The sequence below is a fragment of the Haliaeetus leucocephalus genome, unplaced genomic scaffold (assembly GCF_000737465.1).
Source record: "Haliaeetus leucocephalus isolate CR32 unplaced genomic scaffold, Haliaeetus_leucocephalus-4.0 Scaffold577, whole genome shotgun sequence".
In the NCBI taxonomy this organism is placed as follows: domain Eukaryota; kingdom Metazoa; phylum Chordata; class Aves; order Accipitriformes; family Accipitridae; genus Haliaeetus; species Haliaeetus leucocephalus.
Genome location: NW_010973013.1, coordinates 2,312,666 through 2,333,838, shown reverse-complemented (window position 1 = coordinate 2,333,838; position 21,173 = coordinate 2,312,666). Strand labels below are relative to the sequence as shown.

Sequence of the window (21,173 nt, the reverse complement as noted above, 5' to 3'; positions counted from 1 at the left end):
GAATGCCAGAAAAGCACAGCTTTGATTTAGCTAAGCCTGTTTTTCAAATAATGAAGCTTAGGGTAAACAAGATGTGACTTCAGTACATTAAAAGTGAAGATTATTGCTCTATTCTGGTATACTAAATACGAGGCTACATAGCATTCAGGACTGCTGCATAATCTATCCTACACAGCCTGGTGACTATAACCCCCACATCATCCACAAGTTCAGGTGGTCTTGTAACAATTGTGTAATTAAAATACAAGTTTCTATTCACAATGAAAATTTAAATAGCCTGCTTTCATCTGAAATATTCTCCATGGGTACAAGTAACAGAGAACTATCCTAGAAAGACAGATAAAGATAAAAGGAAAAGGTTTTTCTCTATTCCTGCCTGTGCATTGAGTGTAGCTATTCAGCAATCTGTTTGTAGTGCATTTTTCTGTTCCCCTGCAGAGTTAGTCCTGGATGTGCACAAGAAATGGAGTTGCCATCCAGTGGGAAGTGCTGACCCATTGCAAACTGCTGCAGAATCAGAATAGGAAGATGAAAAGTTTGTGGCACGAAAAATTCCCCAAATTTACTCCACAGAAATGTCAAAACAAAATGTGTTTGATGGGAATGAAACAATCCAACTTGTCGGCATGACATTTCTCATTTTAAAATATCACATCAAATTGATATTTCAGAAAGACTGATGCCATTTCATTTTGAAATGCGAGCTTGCAGCAGCATTTCCCATTCTGATTTTCCCAGATTTTTTTAAAAACATCCAATTAATTGAAAATTGCAATTGCCACTAAAGCATTTTTTTTTTCCTTCAGCAGACTTGACCCTGCAAAACATTATGATCTGCTCTCATCATCTCACTTCTCTTGCTGTTTGTGTAAAAAGTCCATGTAGCAGTGGAAGAAAGAAAAAGAACTCTAAAACCTGGAAACCAATTAAACCATAAGAACTGTAACTATGTGGTACTTGCAGTTATATTCGCTGTATTTTCTGAACTGACTAGAATTCAAGTAGTCATTGCTGATTTTACCAGACCGTGAAGCAGATATTATTTTCCTGACTAAAGGCAGGCATGCAACTGCATGTGAAAGAGATGCACATAATGACATGCTTCATTTGCACATACAAACTAGGGATGTTTTCAGCAGCATCTCCAGGCTGGGCCTTTTATATGCATAGCTACCTGGTTTGAATGTGTAACCATGAGGGTTAAGGATGTACAGTCAAGTGGAAGCAAGCATGCCATTGCCTATTAAATTATTTCACGGCACCCCAAAGAAGCGAGTGATTGTTATCCTCCCTGTTTCATAGATGGGAATAGTGACAGAACTTCCCGACATGCCCAAAATCACAAAGGGAGCCTGAAGCAAAGGCAGGTTTTGAAGCCGTGTCTTCAGGGTCTTGCTCCAGCAACTCCACTGCAAGGCACACATGGCTGCTCTTGGCTCTAACATTTCATAGAATATGCTTTTGAGAACACGGATTCATATGGCTTTTTCTCGTCTCAGTGAGATTGAAAAAAACGAGATCATCCTCATTAAATTCTCACTAGTTTAATGGGGAATCTAATACTGAGAGAATGCAGACTATGAAGTTATAAATACCATTGCGATTCAGTGCATTTTGAAAGAAATGCTGGAAGATGAGAGGAAATTATAGTTCTCTGTCTTTCTCTGATCTCTGCAGATGAACGGCGCGTGGCGTTCCTGAGCAGCAGTAAGTGCTCAGCGCAGGCTAGCACAGAGAGAAGCGCTCTGCCCTGGACTGTGGCTCCTGCACCAGTCCCTGCTGCTGCCCAGGGCCTCCCCGGAGGTAAGGAGGACTTACCAGGGTTTAACTACGTGCTGCCTTAGGAAAGGGGCTGGCAGAACGGGTAATCCTCCAACAGAGCTTTAGCAAACTTAGGAAATCACCTTGAAGCTTCCCCGGAACCGGCTCTTCAGCCGGCATCACGGGGATAGGCAACACATCTTACCTGTGCTGTTGCTGCTGTGCCTTTGCTGCTGATGCAAGGACTTAAGCTCAGGATGGGGAACTCTTGGGCTTCAGACTTGTGCGACTCCAGGCAGCTCTGCCTTTGCCTGATCATCCCCGTCTGATAGAGCAATTCCTCAGGAATCCTGTGGGAACAGCATGAAAACAACATCCCTACTCCTACAGGCACACAGAGCACTCGGAGGGAGGCTTAGTGTGGGGTAAGGAGGGTGCAGTCGCACCATTTCACCTTCAGAAGATGAGAGTGGCAAGATCTATTACACAATACTGAATCACTGAGAGCAGTACATGGACAGGGACACTGCAGAAGCAGCACTCAGAGATGGATTGCTGGCCTTTATAAGAGGAAAAAATAAATAACGCTGCACAAGGCAAACAGAGGAGCAAAGAATAGACTGTGAGCAGGCTGAAGGTCAGCCTTCAGCTTACAGGAGTGGGGAACTTTATAACAAACCTCCACAGAGCTCTGGCATTCCCTGTGAATGCTGCTGTGCAATGCCACACATGGCAAAAAAGCAAGAAAACAGCTATAAATCATCTTCACCCTGTGATTCTGCACTCAGCCATTGCACCAGCAGGTCACTGGAGGTATCTTCAAAACTTTGCATCCTTTCTGAGGATGGCTCCTGATAGTGACCAAGGGAATGGATGCAATGGTTTCTGGAGTAATTTTGGTGACTAAAAGGTATCTGTATAAAAGCAACTCTGGAAGTGCATATTAAGCAAAGCATTAGGCTAGGAGTAAGGCAGAGCCACCTGAACACAGGTCATAAACACCTACAGTAGATGGTTTCACAACAAAGAAGTCTTAAGTATCACAGAACAGTGTGAAAGGACTGGAAATGAGGTGCTTGTCTGTTAAGCAAGAGTCATTAAGTACTGAAAGAACCCACCAGAGGCTACAGTGGCTTTTTCACCATACTTTTGTCAGGAAAACTGGCTATTTCCCTATACCACCTGTCCCACCGCATGGGCAGGAGGATACCTGAGGAAGCCCTAAGAGAAATAACTGGTACTTTGCCCCTCACCAGCCCTGCAGCAAAGAGCCACAGAGTCTATAAGACTGCTTAGAGAAAGCAGGATCACAAATGAACCATGTCACACTGTGAGCAAGCTGTGTTTAAAGCCAGCACAAAATTCACTATACCCTTCTGTGAAGCCCAAGGGAGGGGATGCCTGTGTCGCTGGGACAGGGGCAAGTGTGGGGACTGGAGGTGCGGAGGAAAGGTCTGTGGGGCAGGAGGGACGGGGCATCCCGCTGGCCTGCTAGGGACAGGTGAAGATCGCACATCCATACCGAAGTTCAGGATAAACATTTTCGAGGTACCACTTGAAGCTGTGGCATTTCAACCTCTTCCGCAGCTCCACTCTGCTCTGGATGCTGTGGGAAGAAAATATCGTAGAGATACAATGGAAATCATGAAGGTGAGATGCAATGCACCAAAAAAGGAGGCTCAGAGAAACCTAACAGATATGCACAGACAGCAAACACAAGAGAACCAGCAGCTCTATTTTCTGCTCTCTTCAGCACAAGCTTGGGTGGTCATTTGGATCTCTGTCTCTTTGGAAGTCTCACTTGGTAAAATGGCATGATGACATATCGCCATTTTAACAAGAAGCCTGGAGTTTGGTGGATGAAATTGTTCATGGAAAAGTACAGTCATTTAAAAATGGTTATTAAAATAATGTATGCTATCTACAATTTGCAATAAGCATTAATTTAATATATTAATGTACTAGGAAATTAATATATGCTATTATCAGTTACTCTTAGTTTACAGGACTACAGAAGGCCTTGATTTCCAAGAGCAACTAAACATGCCTTTAAGTCAGCAGCAGTTAATCACACAGTGAAATACTTCTTTCTTTCATTAACCAGGGCAAAATTTCTGCTGAGGGATCATGCTGTATAGTGACATTTTCCAAACTCCAGCTCCTCCCTGGGCCAGCCTCTACCCATGGAGCTGTTAGGAGCTGGCATTTACAGAGCAGTAGGAAGCCTCTAGTACCTTCCCTTTGCATGGGCTATCTTCTCTACACCCTCATATATTTAGCAAGACAGAGCTGTTACTTCATTCAGTGCTGATGGATGAGAAGAGGATATGAATTCAGTGGAAATAGGTTAGTCACCAGGACTTCAATTTATTTATCCTGGAGATTGAAGAGTAGCCACAAGGAATTTGAGTTTTATTTGGAACCCCCTGTGGTCCAAAGGAAACTTTCTAAGGGAAGGAAGAGCATATGAAAATGAGAAATTAACACAAATACTTACAGTCCTCCTGACAGGGAGGTGTTTCCAACTGTTCACAGGATGAGTGGCAAACTCCCTGCATACAAAGCACTTGCTCCTTTCCAATAAAGCCTCAGCAAAATTCGATGATTTTCCTGCCCCTCAGCTGCCAGCGAGACCTCTGGACTCTCCCTGCCAAACTCCGCTCTGAGACCAGAAGTACTTGTACCTAATGCCAAGGGCAGGACATGGGCAGAGGGAGTGTTCCCCCACCTGGATTCAGTTCACTCACTGGGATAAACTAGCACAGCATACAAACTAGCTGCTTACATGTTTCATTGCTGTGCTCATAGCATCTGCCTACCATTAGCATTTAATTGAACGTTACTACAGAAACAACGCAGGTGGGTTTCTGCAGCAGGGCGATGTCACCATGAACACCCACTGCAGCAGGCAGGGCACAGGCAGGAGAAAGACACTTACTTTCCATAAGGCCTCCCTTGGGCTGCGGGACGAGCCGCGTAGTAGTACTGCTTGAATTCGTCCATCCACACCTCTGCTGTGCGCTTGGTGTTTCTGAAGGAGGCAAGGGAAGACAGGTGAAACCAAAGAAGCTTCCAAGATGACATTTTCTAAAATCTAATCCATCCCGCTGTCCTCCCATCCTAAACTTGGTCTTTGGCTTCACCAAAACCACCTTTGAGCCAGCCCATCCCTCACTACTAGAGAACGTACTCCTCCTCCCCATTACTCCAAGGACCAAACACAACAGGTCAAGGCTTGGGTGAAGAATTCACCATTTCAAACTCAGTTGGATGCTTTGCATCCACCAGACTCAGAACTGAAGCTTCTCTTAAGCGTCATCTCCCAGGCAGGCGTGCCTGGGGTTTTATTTAGTGGCTGGGATGGAGCTCTGAAAAGAGGTGCACAATTTGCCAAAGATTGAAGGCAAATATTTCCTTTGTGTCAATCCCGTATGGACTCTTTTGCTTTGCGCTCCTGGATTTCACTGAGGCAAATCGCAGTATTCAAAACTTAAGAGAAACCACCCCGGCCATAGTGCTGTAGCATAAATGTCAGTCTTCCACCTCAACCAGGCATCTGCAGAAGGTTTTTGAACCTCAGAAAATCTTCTGTTGACTTCACATGGCTCTAACTCTCCTTGCAAATGGCTTTGTTGCTCCATGCCTATCCACCCATCCTGGTCCAGGTCAGGGGAGTCCTCCAAACTCCTGCTCCAAGGCAGACCAGTGCCTCCAAGCTAGTGTTATCATCCCACTGGGCTGTGGGCGCTGTGGGGCCACATGTCCCACATAGCCAGAACAGGAGATAGTCTGCACATGAACCCAGCACAACACTGGAGCCTGAGCTGTCTCTCACACTGAAGAAAAGGCTGTGTGGAAAAAAAAAATCAATATCTGGGAGAAAGGTGGAGATATTTTTTGCTAACATCTTTGTTTAAACAGAGGTACCACAGGTTGCCAGAAGCCACTTCTCCTCTCGGTCTATATACTACAACATTAAGTTTAAGGCTGATAGCTACCATAAGGTGAATAAAATCCCAGCTCCTAATGCCTACAGATGTGTTTCTCCAGATCACTTTTCAGGCCCTTGCTGATTCATGTTGCTTCTTCCTCTCACTAAGGCCACTGCAATAGTCTAAGTGCTCTTGCTCAAGAGATGCCGAAGACACAGTGTCTACATCTGTATCTAGCCTTCCCCAAAGTTCAGGGTTTTTTTTATCTTGGCTTCCTCATCTCATTTGGGTTTATAAGAAACATGGGGATAAATGCCAAGGCTCGCACCTTGGCATTGATTCAGGCCTCCCCAAAGTCCCCGTGTGCCTGTGCCTGGGGTGCAGCCAGAAGAGCCATACCCATTCAAGCTCCCCTTGGTCCTCCTGCAGGTGATGCAACACAGACCCTGCCTTTTCACTCAGGTTTGCAGCAACTCCAACAGTGGAGATTTTGCCACATCCAGCTCTTCTGTAGCAGTCTTATTTCACTACTAAAAGCAAGAGCCCTCCTCACGACTCAAATTTGTGCTCTCCTTGATGCCAGCAACGCCCTGTGCCCCTCACTGCTGTCTTCCTGAAGCAAGGTGACAAGGTCTCCTTCCTGCCCCACACACTGCGTGGCTGGAAATCACATATTAGGTATAACTGAGAGGTGTGATTTACACTCCCCCAGCTCATTGCCTCATGTAAAGCGTGGGGAAGCTGCAGAGCACCTGGGTCAGTGGTAACCCTGATGCAGGCAGCTGGGTCTTCACAAATACTGTTGGCTCTTTATAACACTGGGAAACCCACACTAAAAGGAATGCCTGGTGTGTAAACACACACAAATGCAGTTTAGCTGAGAAATAACCCTGCATTAAGTATAAGCACCCCCAGTGTTTTTCTCTGTCATTTACTTAACAACAGACAACCTTCAGCCTCATGCTCTAAAAAAGGAAGAAATTCCTCCTGACTTCACTAGCTGCTCCCATCATCTTTCCCATGCCCATTCCCACTTCTGGACCACCTCCTTCCTTGCCTGCTATTTCCAGGATCTTAGCCCACTTCAGCTGCCCATTTCAGTACCTGATTCAGTCTGTTCCTGCATGTGAGGACAGGTCCCCTTCAGCTGGGATGCCCTGGCAGTTCCTTCGGTATCCCCACCAGCGAGGTGCATCCCGTTTCTGCCTCTGCTCAAGAGACAGCACCAGCCCGGAGGCGAAGCCACCCACTCTGGCACGCTGCTGGGCTCCCCTCTTGGAGAGGCACTGGGAACCAAATTTTCTGGTTCAGCTGAGCCACGCTCAGCCCTCAGCTAAGGTCATTGGGTACTGACAGACAATGCTGTCAGCCTGATTTCAGGTCATTATAAATGCGTTCTGATGACCTTAGGGTCTAAACCATTTGCTGTTACGGTAGCTAGTGCTCAGGGATATGCTGGAGCTGTCCCTCTATTTCTGCGCTGATGAAAGGTACCATATAAGTGCCCTATTTCTGTCATATTCTCGGCACTGTAGAAAGCCTAAGGGAGAGTTGTACTGACTTGCATTTTCTTCGGCTCAGGAGACTCCTGCCCAGGGATATTTCAAAGTTTTCCAAACAAACTCTCCTCCCTGTCTTCTCTGCTCCCCCCTCCCCACAAGGCAGCACCTGATTCTGTTTTACAAAAAAACAAAGCAAGCACAAAACACTTACTTAATGTATGTATTGGCATTTCCCTCTGGAAAGACATACGGATGTTTCTTCCGGAAGACATGTCCAACGCGGCTGCAGGGGATGATTTCCAGGCTCCCTCCACACATCCACACACGGAAAGAGATTTCTACAAGAGAAGCAGCTTCAGCATTTTGTCTTTCTGTCCTACAGCAGACTGGATCCTGGTGTTACCTCTCACTTCATCCTCTGCCACATTAAACTGGGGTAAATCAATTACCAGAGGGCCTTTCCTAGGCACAAATGCCTTAAAAGCGCATTTCAAAGCTTCTTGCGATCTGTTTGAAGTCAGTGCACTTGAAACCTGCTTATAGCACAGCAGGTGCTATCACAATGGCAAGAGTGAGACGGTAAGTAGGTCCCTTTTCATGCAGCCCCGCTTACATCGCAGAATCATCTTGCCAGTTTTGTGCTCCTGTAATTACTTCTGCACTGCCTATTTCAGAGTCACTTCCCTCCAAAGGGCTGTCAAGTTCACCAGGAGACGCCATGAATTCACCATTAATGACTACAATGGTCATTATCTTTATGAATCCACCATTGATTCTGCAAAATGAACAGAGAGCTGTGCATCCATCATCTGTCCCAAAACGGACAGGAGCTTACCCTGTGTGGCATGTACTCCGGGCTGTGAGTGCCAACGTTGTGGTCCAACAAGGCACACACCTTAACACAAGCAAAGGTCAGTGGTGGGAGGGATTATCTCCTAAAAATCTGGATAAGCTGTCAGTATGGCAAATGTCTCCCAGTTGCCCCAAGCTGCTCCCTGCCTGGTCCACGGGGCCCTTCTGGAGCAAAACGAGCCTGTGGCACAGTTGACACCAGAAGTTACCGGGCTCTTGGCAGGGAGCTGGATGAAATCCTAGCTGGCGAGGTAGGACGGGTGAGCAGAATGGCTGATCTAACAGGTCCATCTGGTCCTAACGCCTGTTAAGCTATGAATCTGCAGCTATATTGTCAGAAAGTCATGCTTAGACAGAACCAGCATGGAAAAAAAATGAAATAAAAAAGAAAAGGCTTCTGCAGTTCTTTGCATCCTATTTTATCATCTGTTGACAGTATAGAGCTACACGCAGCATGTATGTACTCCAAAACTACAAATTCCTTTTCACTCCCTGTCCCCCTTTAACTACAGAAGTCAGACAGGAGGCCACCCATCGTCTTTGCCAGGTTGTGCTGCTGGCAGTCCCCTCACATACATACACCAGCGCAAGGATGACTTGTCCCCAGGTTGGTGTTGGCAAGATGAGTGCCTGTGGTGGGAAAGCCATTTGGGCAGCATGAACAGGAGTCCTCCTCCTCCTCCACTGCCAGCCCACAAAGCTGCCATCCCTCTGAAAACAACTCACAGCTTCAAGGAGCAAAGGAGAATTGGAGCCTGGTCATCCAAAGCCACCTACTCTCAGGACACATGGCTCAGCCACGAGGTACCTGTCGTTGCAGAGGTAGGAGCCACCTTCCCGTCACTCCCATCCCCGCTGCCAGCACACCCACCTGCTCCCGGGCTGAAGGAAATGGGAGGTTGGCAGAGCCACAAAGCCCTCTCACCTTGATGCCCAGATCCAAAATTCAGGGCTTGAGCCCATCCCCAACAGCTGGCCCTAGCAGCAGGGGCCAGCAAAGGCTGCGGTGGGAAAGCACAGCAGGGAGGAAAAGTACTTTTTTTCCAGAAATCCCCTCCCCTTCCTTTCACTGCTGTGTTTACAGGCAAGCGCTGCAACAGCAGCTGGAGCCTCACCACTTTCCCCAGCACTGGGTATTAACAGGCCAATAAAACATGCCCTTGTGCCGTGTCCTGGTGCTATATTGGGAGCAACCTTAATCACAGCTGCAGGGAAATGAGATTATGGCAGGATGTGGCCACTCTAAGCTGCTGCGCTCGGTTCCCCTCGCACGTGGCTGCTGAGACATTTGCCTGCGTGTCACAGCGCCAGCCACGCTGCCAGTGCTGCTGTGTAAATCAGAAGGGTGCCTGATAAAGGGGGACAATCAGCCAAACAGCTGTGAACCACAGCGTGGCTGCTGTCTGGTGCCTTCCCCTCCTCTGGTCCTTCTGTTCAGCCCGGGAGAAGAGCAGCTCCCTGAGGCACTACAAGGGAAAGACTTGCACCATTCAGTCCTCGCCTGCTCTTAATTTAAAGTCTAACGAAGAGGTGGGCTGAGGTGATCTCTGTGCACTGTGAACCGGAATGAGAATACAGTGCTGGGGAGGCAGGAGGTGGTGAGGAGTCTGAGCTCTCTGCTTCAGACATGTTGCACCCTGCAGACCCTGCTCCGGTCCCAGCAGAAGCAATTAAAGCACAGGTTTTGGCAGGTAGGGACGATCCATGGAGCCATCCGTGGCAGCTAACAAACAAGGTCTCCAGACAGGCAGCTGAAAGCTAAATGTCTCGGGAGGAGGTAAACTGAGGCACCAGCGAAGGCATGGCACGGGCCCAGCTCAGAGGAGCCAGGGGAGCAGGAACTGACGGCATGCTTCACCTGACCCTCCAGAGATGTCTCCAGTGCAGGTGGCCCCTCCGAGTGACCCCAGGAGAGAGGCGAGCAGTACGTGCTGGGGTGCACTGGGCTTGGCCTTAGCTTGGCAAAATGCCTTTAGGACTTCTTACTGGCCTGCAAGTCCTTCTGCCATAGCTCATCAATCCACCTCCAGGGGACTAAGTAAATTTAAAAAGTAAAACACCTACAATGTCCTCCTTCTAACCCAATCACACTTGCTTTTGTTTTGCCTGAAGTCTCCAGCCCCCTCTAGCTGCCCAGTCACTAACACTAAAGGCAGCAGCGATGCTCCCCAGGACCAGAGTCCTGCATCCCCTCAGGACTAAGCTACCAGAAAAAGCACGGTTCACTGCAAGTGCCCAAAATGAGCAGCTGCTTGGTCAGCTCCTGCCCTCTGTCAACTGCCCAGAAGTGACCGGGGCCAGCAGGGTCACAGCTGCCCTCGCCTGTGAGCGAAGGAGAGGTGGGATGCGCTGCCCTTCACCAGCTTTGAGCCGGGCACGCTTCTGCTCTCAGGGCGACGGGCAAGACGGGATCTGCCCTGCTGCTATGCAGACCTGCGCTTTTTTGTTGCAGTGTCAACCTGCCTGGCTTACCTTCGTCACGCCAGTGCCCTGAGGCAGCATTACACCCTGCAGCACAGCCAGCGCATGTTCGATCGGGACCAGCTTCCCAGGGCATAGCACCAGTAAGGGAAACATCGCACTCTGTAGGATGGGCCACAACCACACATAAGGAGCGCGACGCCTGCCGTTGCAGGGCATCGGACAAGCTGGCGGGATAGAGCTTCCCCGGAGGGCAGGCTGCCCTGTCACTGTTCATCTCCCAGGAGCAGCGGAGGCTCGCTGCTGTCAGAGACGAGTGATGAGCGGAGACGGACAGCAGGTCAGGCACCGCACGGCAGTCCCTCTCCTCCCGTCTAGTTCCCTTTTTGAATGCTTTGTTTGGGCCGCTGATCCAGCGGGGGAGGCGGGAGGGCTGTCGCTCCCCTCCTGGGTTTTCTCAGAGCCACCCCACTCAGAGGAGCAGATGCTTTGGGTCAGTCTGGTGGCAAGACACCCACCCACAGAGAGAAAGCACGAAGGAGTGAGATCCTACTGCTTAACGAGATATAAATAAATAAAATATGCTAGAGGAAAAAGGCATGTGAAGGAAACAACAGTGCCAGGCAGCGGATGGGTTACTGCAAGGCAGCAGCATCTGTTCCCTTGGATGACTGACAGCATCGCTGTATGCGTTAAGACACAAGATCCTTCCTTCCTTGCTAGTCGTGCTCCCCAGAGGTGTGAGCTATTAAAGCCAGGTTCTGATCTGCCTCCCTGACATCGAGTGCCTCCCCTGCTTTCAAGGATACAGTCTATTGCTCTGATCTGCAGCATTGCTACAGCTTCAAAGAGAGAACAGCCCAGCCTGATCCAGCTCCGCTAGACATGGGGGAGAAGGGACAGGCTGTTACCTCCTTCATGTGCCCTCTCAAGTTTGCATGCAGGAGATTTCTTAATGCCCATCTTGCCCTGTGATAATGAGCAGAGGTGACTGAATTTTTTTTTGTGCAGGAAAAATGATAGTGTTGAGGAGAGCCTGGCAGTGCTCGGCCATCTAGTGATACAGGAATGGATAAGCAGCCATGTCACTTTGCCACCTGCTTGCAGCATGCCGATGGAGCTACTGTTTCAGGCACTCTGCAAATTCAGGGAGGCACCGATGCCTCAGTTCATAGCTTTGAAATGCTGTTGTCAGACAATGGAATAAGACACGTCTTTACTTTATTGCTGAGAAAATAAGATCAGGAAGGAATAGGAGGGTGTGTGTGGTGTTCTCTCATCTGTTGGTAAAGCTGAAAATTCTGTGATTTAGGGTATTTACCTATAGAAAATCAAAGCAGCGTGGAAGACAGGGAGTCCTGAGCACTAACAATTGCTCACTTCCCATCCTTCATGGTTGCTGGATTCCTTACTCACCTGAGGCCATAAACTATGAATGTGAGGGAAACCGTGCAGAGCATTCAAAGCGAAGTCCAAAGTGACCTGATGGATGACCCGAGTCATCCATTTGGCATGACTCAGGAAGAGAAGCCAACACAGCAAGGCATAGGAGGAAGAAGAGTGACTCACCAAAGTTCTCCCCACCCCAGATGTCCATGGCACTGTCATACTTCCCCAGGTGGTTGAACCAGGCTTTGTCGATCACAAACAGCCCCCCAGCAATGATGGGAGTCCTGCAGAATCGGTAAAGGAAGAGGGGACACATACTCAAACACTGCTGCAGCACCTGGATGCACAGAAGCAGCCCTTCCCTTTGCCTCCTCTTCCATTGTCAGGACATTACCTAAGTATCTCCTCGCCAAACAAGGACAACACACCTCAAAAAGCATCTGAGTCTTTCTTTCAGCTGCCTTGGTATTTTGCTGTCAATCATAAATTGCCTGGCACTTAATGACTGGCTAATGCACCCGTCAGCACAACTCCTACAAGCCCAAAGTTCACAGCCCTGATTGTAGGCTTCAGCATCAAAAATGCACTTAGCGCTCAGGGGGTTATTCACTCAGACGGTCTTTTTGCCTGGAGCCAGCCTATTAAGAGCACCATTGCACTGGGGAGGGGAAGGCAAAGCCAATTCAGAAGGGCTTTTTAAAAGCCATCACTAGCTGTGTGATCTTTATTTCAAAACAGGGTTATTTTTCATTCCTTGGATTAGCTAAGAAAACTGCACAGAGAAGGTCTGTGGAGGAGGGGAGGGCAGAGCCAGAAGATAGCTCGAGGAGACTCGCCATTTGCTGGCGCAAGCCCTGTCTCCATTCAATTGCAGACAGTGTGGATGCCGTAGCGTAAGCTTGGGAGGAGCTGGGATGACTGCTGCGCCCAGGCTAGTCTCCGCAGTGCCCTACATGGCAGGACGACCAGGAACGCAAGGAGAGCCTCTGGGAAGCCAGCGAGAGCTCCTGTTAACAACAGCATCCTAAGGAGAAGCAGTGCTTTGCTCCCCTGAGAGCTTTCTGAGGCCCTGAGCTTCCTCCAACATTTGGTCTCCTCCATGTTACACACCCCGGCACTTCACGGCTGGGGATGCAGACACCAGCACTAGGCTTGCTGCCAGGAGAGATTTTCAGCGGAATGAAGGACTCCCTCCATCCCACGGCATGAGGACAGATGGCATCTCTCCCGTTCAGTTTCGCTATCTCTCCTGCACATCCTGAATTTCTGAGGAGCCTTCAGCGAGGTCCAGAAGAGCAGCGCTGGTCTGGAAAGGCTGGACTAGACATCACGTTTTTGTCAAGTGGGCTGAGGACACCGCCTTATTTTTAAGTGATAGCTGAGCTGAGAGAAGCAGGAGTCTAGAGCACTAGGCTTCTTCCCTAACCGTATTCAGCCTCCTTAGCACTACCAAAACACAAATAACCATAAATATACCCCTTCTACCTTTGTAGCACCCTCAGGCTTCAGTGTTGGCAGGTGAAGCTGTACTGCAAAACCCAAGCCAGCCAGGAGCTCGCTATAGTTATTAGGCGTTCAGAGCTGTCCTGGAAGGAATATCACACTGCCATGGTGCATGGTGACACACATGAGGTCAGATGAGACGCCTGTCCTGCCCCACATTCCTCAGGTGCCTCCTTCCCCCTCTTGACTTACTTAATGGGTTCAGTGGGATCAAGTCGTTTGGCTTTCTGCTCTGGGGAAAGCTGCTCCCATTTGAAATGCAGACTCCAGTCAAAACCTAAAACCGAAGTAGAGAAGTACCATGGGGAAATTAGAAATGGGTATGGATTAGGAGGCAATGCAGGCTGCAGAAGCCACATTTGATGGAGTATTTTCCCCACTTTCAACTGACCTAAGCCATGGAGATGCAGCTCTTGGGAGAGGAGTCCAATGACTAACATATTTTACTACTGCATATGAACAAGAAACAACACATTGCATTACAATTGCAGTCAAGCACTCCAAAGGCAGGAAAAGTCAGAATTAAAGATGCTGCTGAAACCTCACTTTGTCCCCTTGTGCACACAGATACACGCTCTGATGGATATTGCATGCTACAAATAGCACAGGCATACTAATAAGCGCTACAGTCGCATCCTCCATTTGTTGCCTAGACATCCCCCATCTCCTCTTGTCAGCAGCCCGGCTTTCAGTGCTGCCAAGGGTGGCTTCGACATGACCCTTCTTTCCTGCTTGACCGCTTTATCCACTGTAGCAAACACCGTTCCTCACACCACACTTACCTGTCTCTAAAATAGCCTGAAAACAGCCAGCGAGGAGTACTGAACAGTGCTAATGAACTTTTTGCAAGGTAGCAGGAGCCAGCGGTGTGGTGCAGAGCCACCAGCTCCTCGGGCCAGTGCACGTTCACGCCACGGGATGGACGCCCATGGGGCACACACGCAGCTTGGACTTACCTCCTCTGAGGTCCGAGGAAGCCGCCACATAGGCAAAAGTGTCCAAGTTGATGATGTCAATAACAGGGCTGACCACTCGGGTGGGATCCTGGAAAGCAGAAGCGAAATGACCCATGACTTCAGACCACATCGCTCAAACTGGTCAAGGGATACTCTGAACTCCTGGAGACACCAGGTGGCTGGAAATCTTGGTGTCATTCAGGTTTGTCAGGGACAAGTGCCCGTTACTGCCTCCTCCTCCTCAGCCATCACATCAGTTCAACCAAGGAATTAACGGCAGCAGTGCCAAGCGGCAGAGATATTACTGGGAGCCAGGGACACGCCGGTGAGAGAAGCTGGGAAGACAGACACTGTCTCTCCTGGGAAAGAGGACTCTGGGCTGCTGAGCTAGCATCTCTCACCGGCTTTGACTTCACCCACAGTCCCTCCCCTCCGTAGGTTGTGCGTGCACTCGGTGCCCAACTTGGCTGGATGCAAAGCTCCGTCCGCCTTTTGCAAATTCACCGACGTATTCCCCTTTCACCTCGCTTAAATACTTTTTACTGGATTTCAGAAGTATGGCGACAAACAGGCGGTTGCAACAACAGAGGAAAAACACAGGCAGTCAGGCAGCTTAAATACAGGTATTTTTTAAATGTACAAACTATGGGGATACAGTTAGAGTTTTGCCAAATGTGTGAAAGGGTTAAGAAAAAAAGGCCTGAATTATTTTAAAGAGTTGGTGGTGATTTAATTAACATCTTGTTATGGACAAAGAGATTATACAAACAGTTATGAACAAAAATATCTACAGGAGGAAGAGACTCTGACAGCTTTGACTGCTCTCTTATCTCCCTTTCTCTTTTCAAAAATCCCAAACTCCAATTATAGCTCAAACTTCAAGCTTTTACCCTCACCAGATCAAATTGTTTTTCACAGCCATGCAAAGGAAAGCATCTGAGCACACATGGGCTTGTTCTCTCACTCAGAAAAGACTTTGTTTTAGAAATTAGTCCTAACAAAAGTATTCAAACGCAGCTGTAGGAAAAAGCAACCAAAAGCCATGAGCTCGGAGCTGGTCTAGAGCTCAGGTTTTCCAAATAAGCATGACAAATACTTGGTATTTCCATAACAACGACAAGTCAGGAGTCTTAACATGACTTTCTGTGAGTCAAACATCCCACTGAAAGGGCAAGGTCTGCTGTACCTACATACCGGGTGGGGAAACTCAAGTCACAGCCAAGCACGATGAGCCTTTCAAACCCATTGTAGCTGCTGCATAGTGTCCCCCAAGCTGCCACAGCTCAGTATACCCAAGCACGTTTTAGTTGCCTGAGGGTAGGGGAAAGGTTTTGAGCAAAGCATCTGCTTTGCGTGCTGAACACTGCAGGGAAAGGATCGTATCTAGTCATTTAGACTTGCCCCCCAAGCATCTTACTGGTGAGCACTTGTAACTAGCCGACACTGGTCCCCAATTTCGATTCCACTCCTACTCATTGCACGGCACAACTTCTTGCAAGAAAATCCCCTTTACACCTTGGCTGAGTGCACTACTGCAAAATGCTAGCCTTCAGCAGTGCAACCTTCTCCCTGCCTCACTTTCCCTGCCACATCCTGGGAACATTTATATTTACTCAGCTTTCATGAAGGTCTCTCTGACCCTCAAAAGAAAAGCATGGCATGCTCAAGAGCACAGCGCTATTGCTATGATTTATTTTGGGTTGAGCACCAGATCTTATTACAGGCAGGTTCACCGTTCTTTTTTTTTGATACCCTCCCACGCCAGGGCATGTTAATATTAACAACGCCCAAATCTTCAATCCTCTTTCACATGAAATTCTCAAAAAACCTGCGAATGCATTTCTCCAATACACTTCTCAAATAAACCGAATTATGGAACTAAATCAACAGGAAAAAACTCTGAAAATGGTCCTGAAGACAACGGATGCATTTCAACCTTGGAAAAGGACCTTGACTCCAGCTTGTCTCCCAACCTCTACATCATGACCTTGTAATGGTCAACAAAAAGGGCCACGGTTGCTCCTCAGGCCCCACAGCAGCATTAGGCAAGATGAGAGGGCCATCATCTGCCTCCCCCTCCCCTAGGAGAGCATCAAACTGGGGGGGTGCTTGAGCTGGAAGTGAGGGGGTCACCCTCCACTGGATCATCCCAGTGCCATTTGCAAATCCGGTTTTGGGGTAAGTTTGTTGAGCCATGCTGTAAAAACGCCTTGGGCCGGATAATTACATTTTTAGAAAAGTTATTCAGTCGAAATGCACTGATAATGGCTTTAGGAGATATTTGTTCCGTAAATAAAAACAAGAGCCCGTGCCCACGCGCTCACAGTCATACGCTTGCAAACATGCTGGTACAAAACACCCACCGTCACTGCCACTCCCAGGGACACGCACCCTCCCAGGCACAGGTCCGAGACCCCCTGCACCCCCTTTCTTCCCCCCACACCCCATCACTTGCTCTTAGACTTTCTAGTCCTGCTTGTTTCCAAATCCATATGCTGGGCACGTGCTGCCCATGCCTGAAAGTGAGCATTGGCCTGGGGTGGGGGGGATGCTGGGAAAGCTCGATGTGGGGCACCTTCATGCCAGTGCATGGTGGCACACATGGGCTCTGGCATTTTGCACCACGGAAGGCTGCAGGAATAGCTGTTCTGGCTGAGAAAATAAAAGAGAAGCGACGCGCGAGGTGGCTGGTGGTGGCGAAAGTGCCGGGTGTGCTTCGAGGCAATCACCGCTCTCCTTTGCTTGAAACTTAAATCACATTAGCTCAAAGCAGACTGTTCCTAGGAGTAACACGGTAAGAAAATGCTCTAAGTGGCTAATCTTCACCGCAGCAGTGGGACAGGGAAGCCATCTCTTTAGCACAGCCTGAAGGTGGCAGCAGTAACATTTCATACACTTCATTGATCAATATTTTAACCCTGATGGAAAGGATGGGTACAGTGGGCCTGGGAAGAAGGAAACTGAGGACTCTCTGCCCTTATCCTGCAGCTTTTGCGAGCAGTTAAAAAGCAAGCAAGTGGGACGCCACTTGCTTTGCAAGTCCCTCAACACTCTTCATACGAAGTCTCCCTTTGTGCCTGGCCTGCAAGACACGGGGCAGGGTAAGAGCAGCAGGAGCAGCAGTGCAAGCTTACAAACTGCCTTACTTCCAGCCAGAGAAAGATTTAACCCAGAAGAACAAATAAAAAGAACTTCACGGAGGTGACGTGTGCATTTGATGCTATATTCAGACCACGATGCAGTGAAACTCCTACGGTGATGCCGCACGTGGCATCCACGTTCACCCACCCCACGGGTGCCGAACGCGGGGCACAGTCCTGGAGCTGCACGGGAAAGCAGCTCTGCCTGTCCCCTTTCTGCCACCACTGCTGCCCTTCTCCTGCCAAAACACTTCAAAAGCTCTGCCTGGGAAAGAGGCAATCGCTCTGGATACTCCTCACCAAAACACAGCAGGGCTTTGGCAGAGAACGAGGAATGCTTGCCTTAAAAAAGCTCAAAGGAACAAACCGATGCAGTAAAGTTTAGTGGTGAATCCCACCCTGGGGCAGGCCGGCTACGAGGCCCGAGTGGGGTATTATAGCAGGTGTTCTCATAATTCCACCAGAGCTGCGATCGATAATATGAAAAGGCCATTTTCATTATATTACCATTTATCAGCAGCACTGCGGCGGCCCAGCCTGCAAACCGAGGCTGGGACCTCTCCAGCGCTGGCTGCGCTTCGAGCACCGGCGGCACCGACCGCCCTCGCCCGCTCTGGCAGGACCTGACCTGGTGCTGTGCCCCCCTTCCCCCTGTCCCATCGCTGCTGCACACAGGGGATGTATAGCCCAGCCAGCAGGGCTATCACCTATAGAGGTGTGAAAAGCAGGACGCCTTGGACGAGGGGCACCGTGAACACCAGCCGAGCGGGTTTCTCCGTAACCCACCGCCTCGGCTTCCCCTTGCTCCTCAGCTGCCCATCTCAACATAATATTATTTCAACATAATTCAGTAGTTTTAAAATTACCGAGTAATAAATACTAGCAATCAGGAGCCAGAGGTGTAGCAAGGGTGGAGGAAAGAGGCACAGCGGAGGGAAAGGACCAAGGACCGTGCGTCCGCGCTGGAGCCGAAGGCGTCATCCCCTGCGCCGTGCCAGCAGGTCACCAGCACAGAGCCCCCTCTGACTCCAGTGACAAGGCGCCGGGAGCCTCCGTGCGCACGTCTGGCGAGAATGTCGCCGCCGGCGAAAGGCGAATGTCATTGTCTGCTCTGAAATCAGCAGAATTTAAATCCTATTAAATCAATTTATTAGTGCTTAATTTGCATGAAATTAAATTCGGCCCCTATTCTAGGAGCCGTCACTCCCTTAAATCATCAGCACTGAGCATTTTACATGAGCCTAATTAAAAACTCCGCTGGAGCACTGCCCACGTATTCCCCTTTCACCACTCAACTTGTGCTTGCCAGTTAGAGCCCCACGGCCCCCGGAGGCACCCACAGGCTCTCCCAGTCACGGAGACAACCCCACCTGGCTGCTGGGTAGAGGAAGACCAGCGAAGGCCACTTTGCACCCCAGAAGCTCATCGCTTTCTTCCTCGGATGCCTGCATGCAGTTGGCTACAGTTGGGTGGTCATGCCCATTAAGAGGGGAGAGGAGGTGGACATCAGCGACGCATCCCCTGAGGGCAGCCCTGGTCTCTCAGGAGCACTCACCTCTTTGATCCTCTGCAGCAGAGGGAGCAGCCAGTCCTTATTCACCTCGCAGTGACTGTCGAGGAAGGTCAGGACTCCCGCTTGTGCCACATCTGCCCCTCGGATTCGGGACCGGATCAGACCTGTTCAGGGACACACCATGTCAGCTGCTGCCCAGATGGATGGGCAATGTCCCCAGGCTCCTCCAGCACGGTCTCTTGCACTTGTGCGTCTCCTGGGTTGTGACCCATCTAAATCCCACTTGGATAAAACATGGTTCGGGTTCATTGCCTCCTTCCCGGCGCTGCAAGGCATGTCAACCATTTCCCAAGGTCACCAAAGCAAATAAACGGCTCCACCAAGATTAATGACTTATGGCATTTATGCCAATCCTTAATTTGTGCAATTATTTCTACTGTCACCTTCCGGGGCAAAACACGACTCAAAATGCTTTCATAATCCCCTGCAAGTAATAAATCCAACATAGATGTAAGTCAGTGGGGAATGGGCCAGGGGAGTTGAGGGTGGGATCACTTTATGCCAGAATTAGGCTTTTCTTAGACTGCTGACTCTTCCCTGCTGTGCCCCTTTCCGTGTCCCAGTGACCCCCAGATCTCTCTCCTACCCTGGGAGCACTGCTGATCTGCAGCTTAATGGGAACACATTTTCCACCAAGTAAAGAGGGTCGGCTCTCAAGGTGCTAAGAGCCTGCTTGGCTCATCAGGGCGTTGATGGTGAATTTAGAGCCCTTCGGAGCTGGAGACGGATCGCTGTGTGCGTTTGTGAGAGAGAAAAATGAACAAAGAGGGAAGCCATGGAAAACAGCTGCACACACGGATTTCACACTAGACTCTTTGGCAAGATCACTGCTCTTGAAGATGCTCTGTTCCTATTTATGCAGGAGTCAACTGGCTTTCCAACACTCCTCCTGCCTGCAGCCAATGCTCAAGTGAAGTGCAACGTAAGAAAGTAGATGGTCCGCTGGCAAACAAGAGGACACACAAGTTGCTCAAGGGGAGCAGAGCTTCTTGATGAAGGAGAAACAATGGTAATACAAAGGGAGATAGGAGCGGATAAAAAGAGAGAGAAGGGTTTCAGGGAGCAGCCACGCATCAGGTCCATGCAGAAGGAGGTCACTGACTTTTATATTAAAATTTCCTCAAGGAAAGGGGTCAAGGAACAGCCTCTGAGGAGGAAGGAGAAGGACAGGAGAACAAAGCCTGGAGCAATCCAATGTTTGCCAAGGTCACCTCCTGCAACCTAGGTTGTTCCTGTATCTCTCTCTGCAACTTCTACGATCTTGCGGGTAGGCACAGTCTGCTGTACCAACCCCAGCCCTCCCCAGATCCTGGCAGGTCCTGAAGGATACAGCTTCAGTGATGTATTTAAGTTAGGTAAGCCCTCCAGGCTGGGTACCCGTCCTGGTTTCAGCTGGGATAGAGTTAATTGTCTTCCTAGTAGCTGGTACAGTGCTATGTTTTTGAGTTAGGTATGAGAAGAATGTTGAGTGAGCGGGTGCATGGTGCTTAGTTGCTGACTGGGGTTAAACCACAACAGTACCCAAATCCTAATGGCTTTATAGAGCACCATCCAGTGCTGGGGGTGAGCACATATGTACCCCCATAACACAGGAGAGAAAGGTGAGAAGGAGGTGCATGTCCATGGAGACCTCCCCTACCCTCCTGCCAAAGCAGGTATAACTCTTACACCCATGGGGAGGTAATGCCACCTTGAGACCAGACCTGCAGATCTGAAACCTTCTGCAGAAAGAATCCACAGACAAACCCTCTCCACTCCTCCATCACCACAACCTGACACACACCTGGACTCACGCCTTCGATTTTCAGCATGAAAGAACTTCATTGTTTTTTGTTTTCCTACTACTGCAAAGCAGGACTTGAAAACACCCATTCAGACTATAGGGAGCTGGAAAATGTCTCAAAAGGTTGCCAGCCGCAGCCCAGTAGGACATACATTCTTCCTCCATATAGTCCTTCTTAATCTTTCAAATATAATTAATTATTAAAAAAAAAAAAATCCCACAGAAGCAGATCTCCTCTCTTTCATTAGAGCAAACATCTTTAAAAATAAGACCCGGGGCTTTGTTTTGCCTGTTCTAATTTTCTGGTTAATAAGCTACAGCTGAGCCTCATTGGATATCTTAATAGTCCCATCTTTTTCAG

The 21,173-nt window shown here is 49.1% G+C and overlaps 1 protein-coding gene across 1 annotated transcript in view; it reads right to left on the bottom strand.

Annotated features, from left to right (window-relative positions):
• GALNT14 (polypeptide N-acetylgalactosaminyltransferase 14) overlaps positions 1 to 21,173 on the bottom strand; it is a 99,192-nt gene that overhangs the window by 6,223 nt on the left and 71,796 nt on the right. The window contains exons 6-13 of the mRNA XM_010577750.1: positions 19,012 to 19,133; positions 14,317 to 14,404; positions 13,553 to 13,637; positions 12,038 to 12,141; positions 7,407 to 7,533; positions 4,700 to 4,792; positions 3,284 to 3,367; positions 1,967 to 2,111 (exon numbers count right to left, since the gene is read on the bottom strand). Coding sequence (XP_010576052.1) covers positions 1,967 to 2,111; positions 3,284 to 3,367; positions 4,700 to 4,792; positions 7,407 to 7,533; positions 12,038 to 12,141; positions 13,553 to 13,637; positions 14,317 to 14,404; positions 19,012 to 19,133 — 848 coding nt within the window. The remainder of the gene's footprint in view (positions 1 to 1,966; positions 2,112 to 3,283; positions 3,368 to 4,699; positions 4,793 to 7,406; positions 7,534 to 12,037; positions 12,142 to 13,552; positions 13,638 to 14,316; positions 14,405 to 19,011; positions 19,134 to 21,173) is intronic.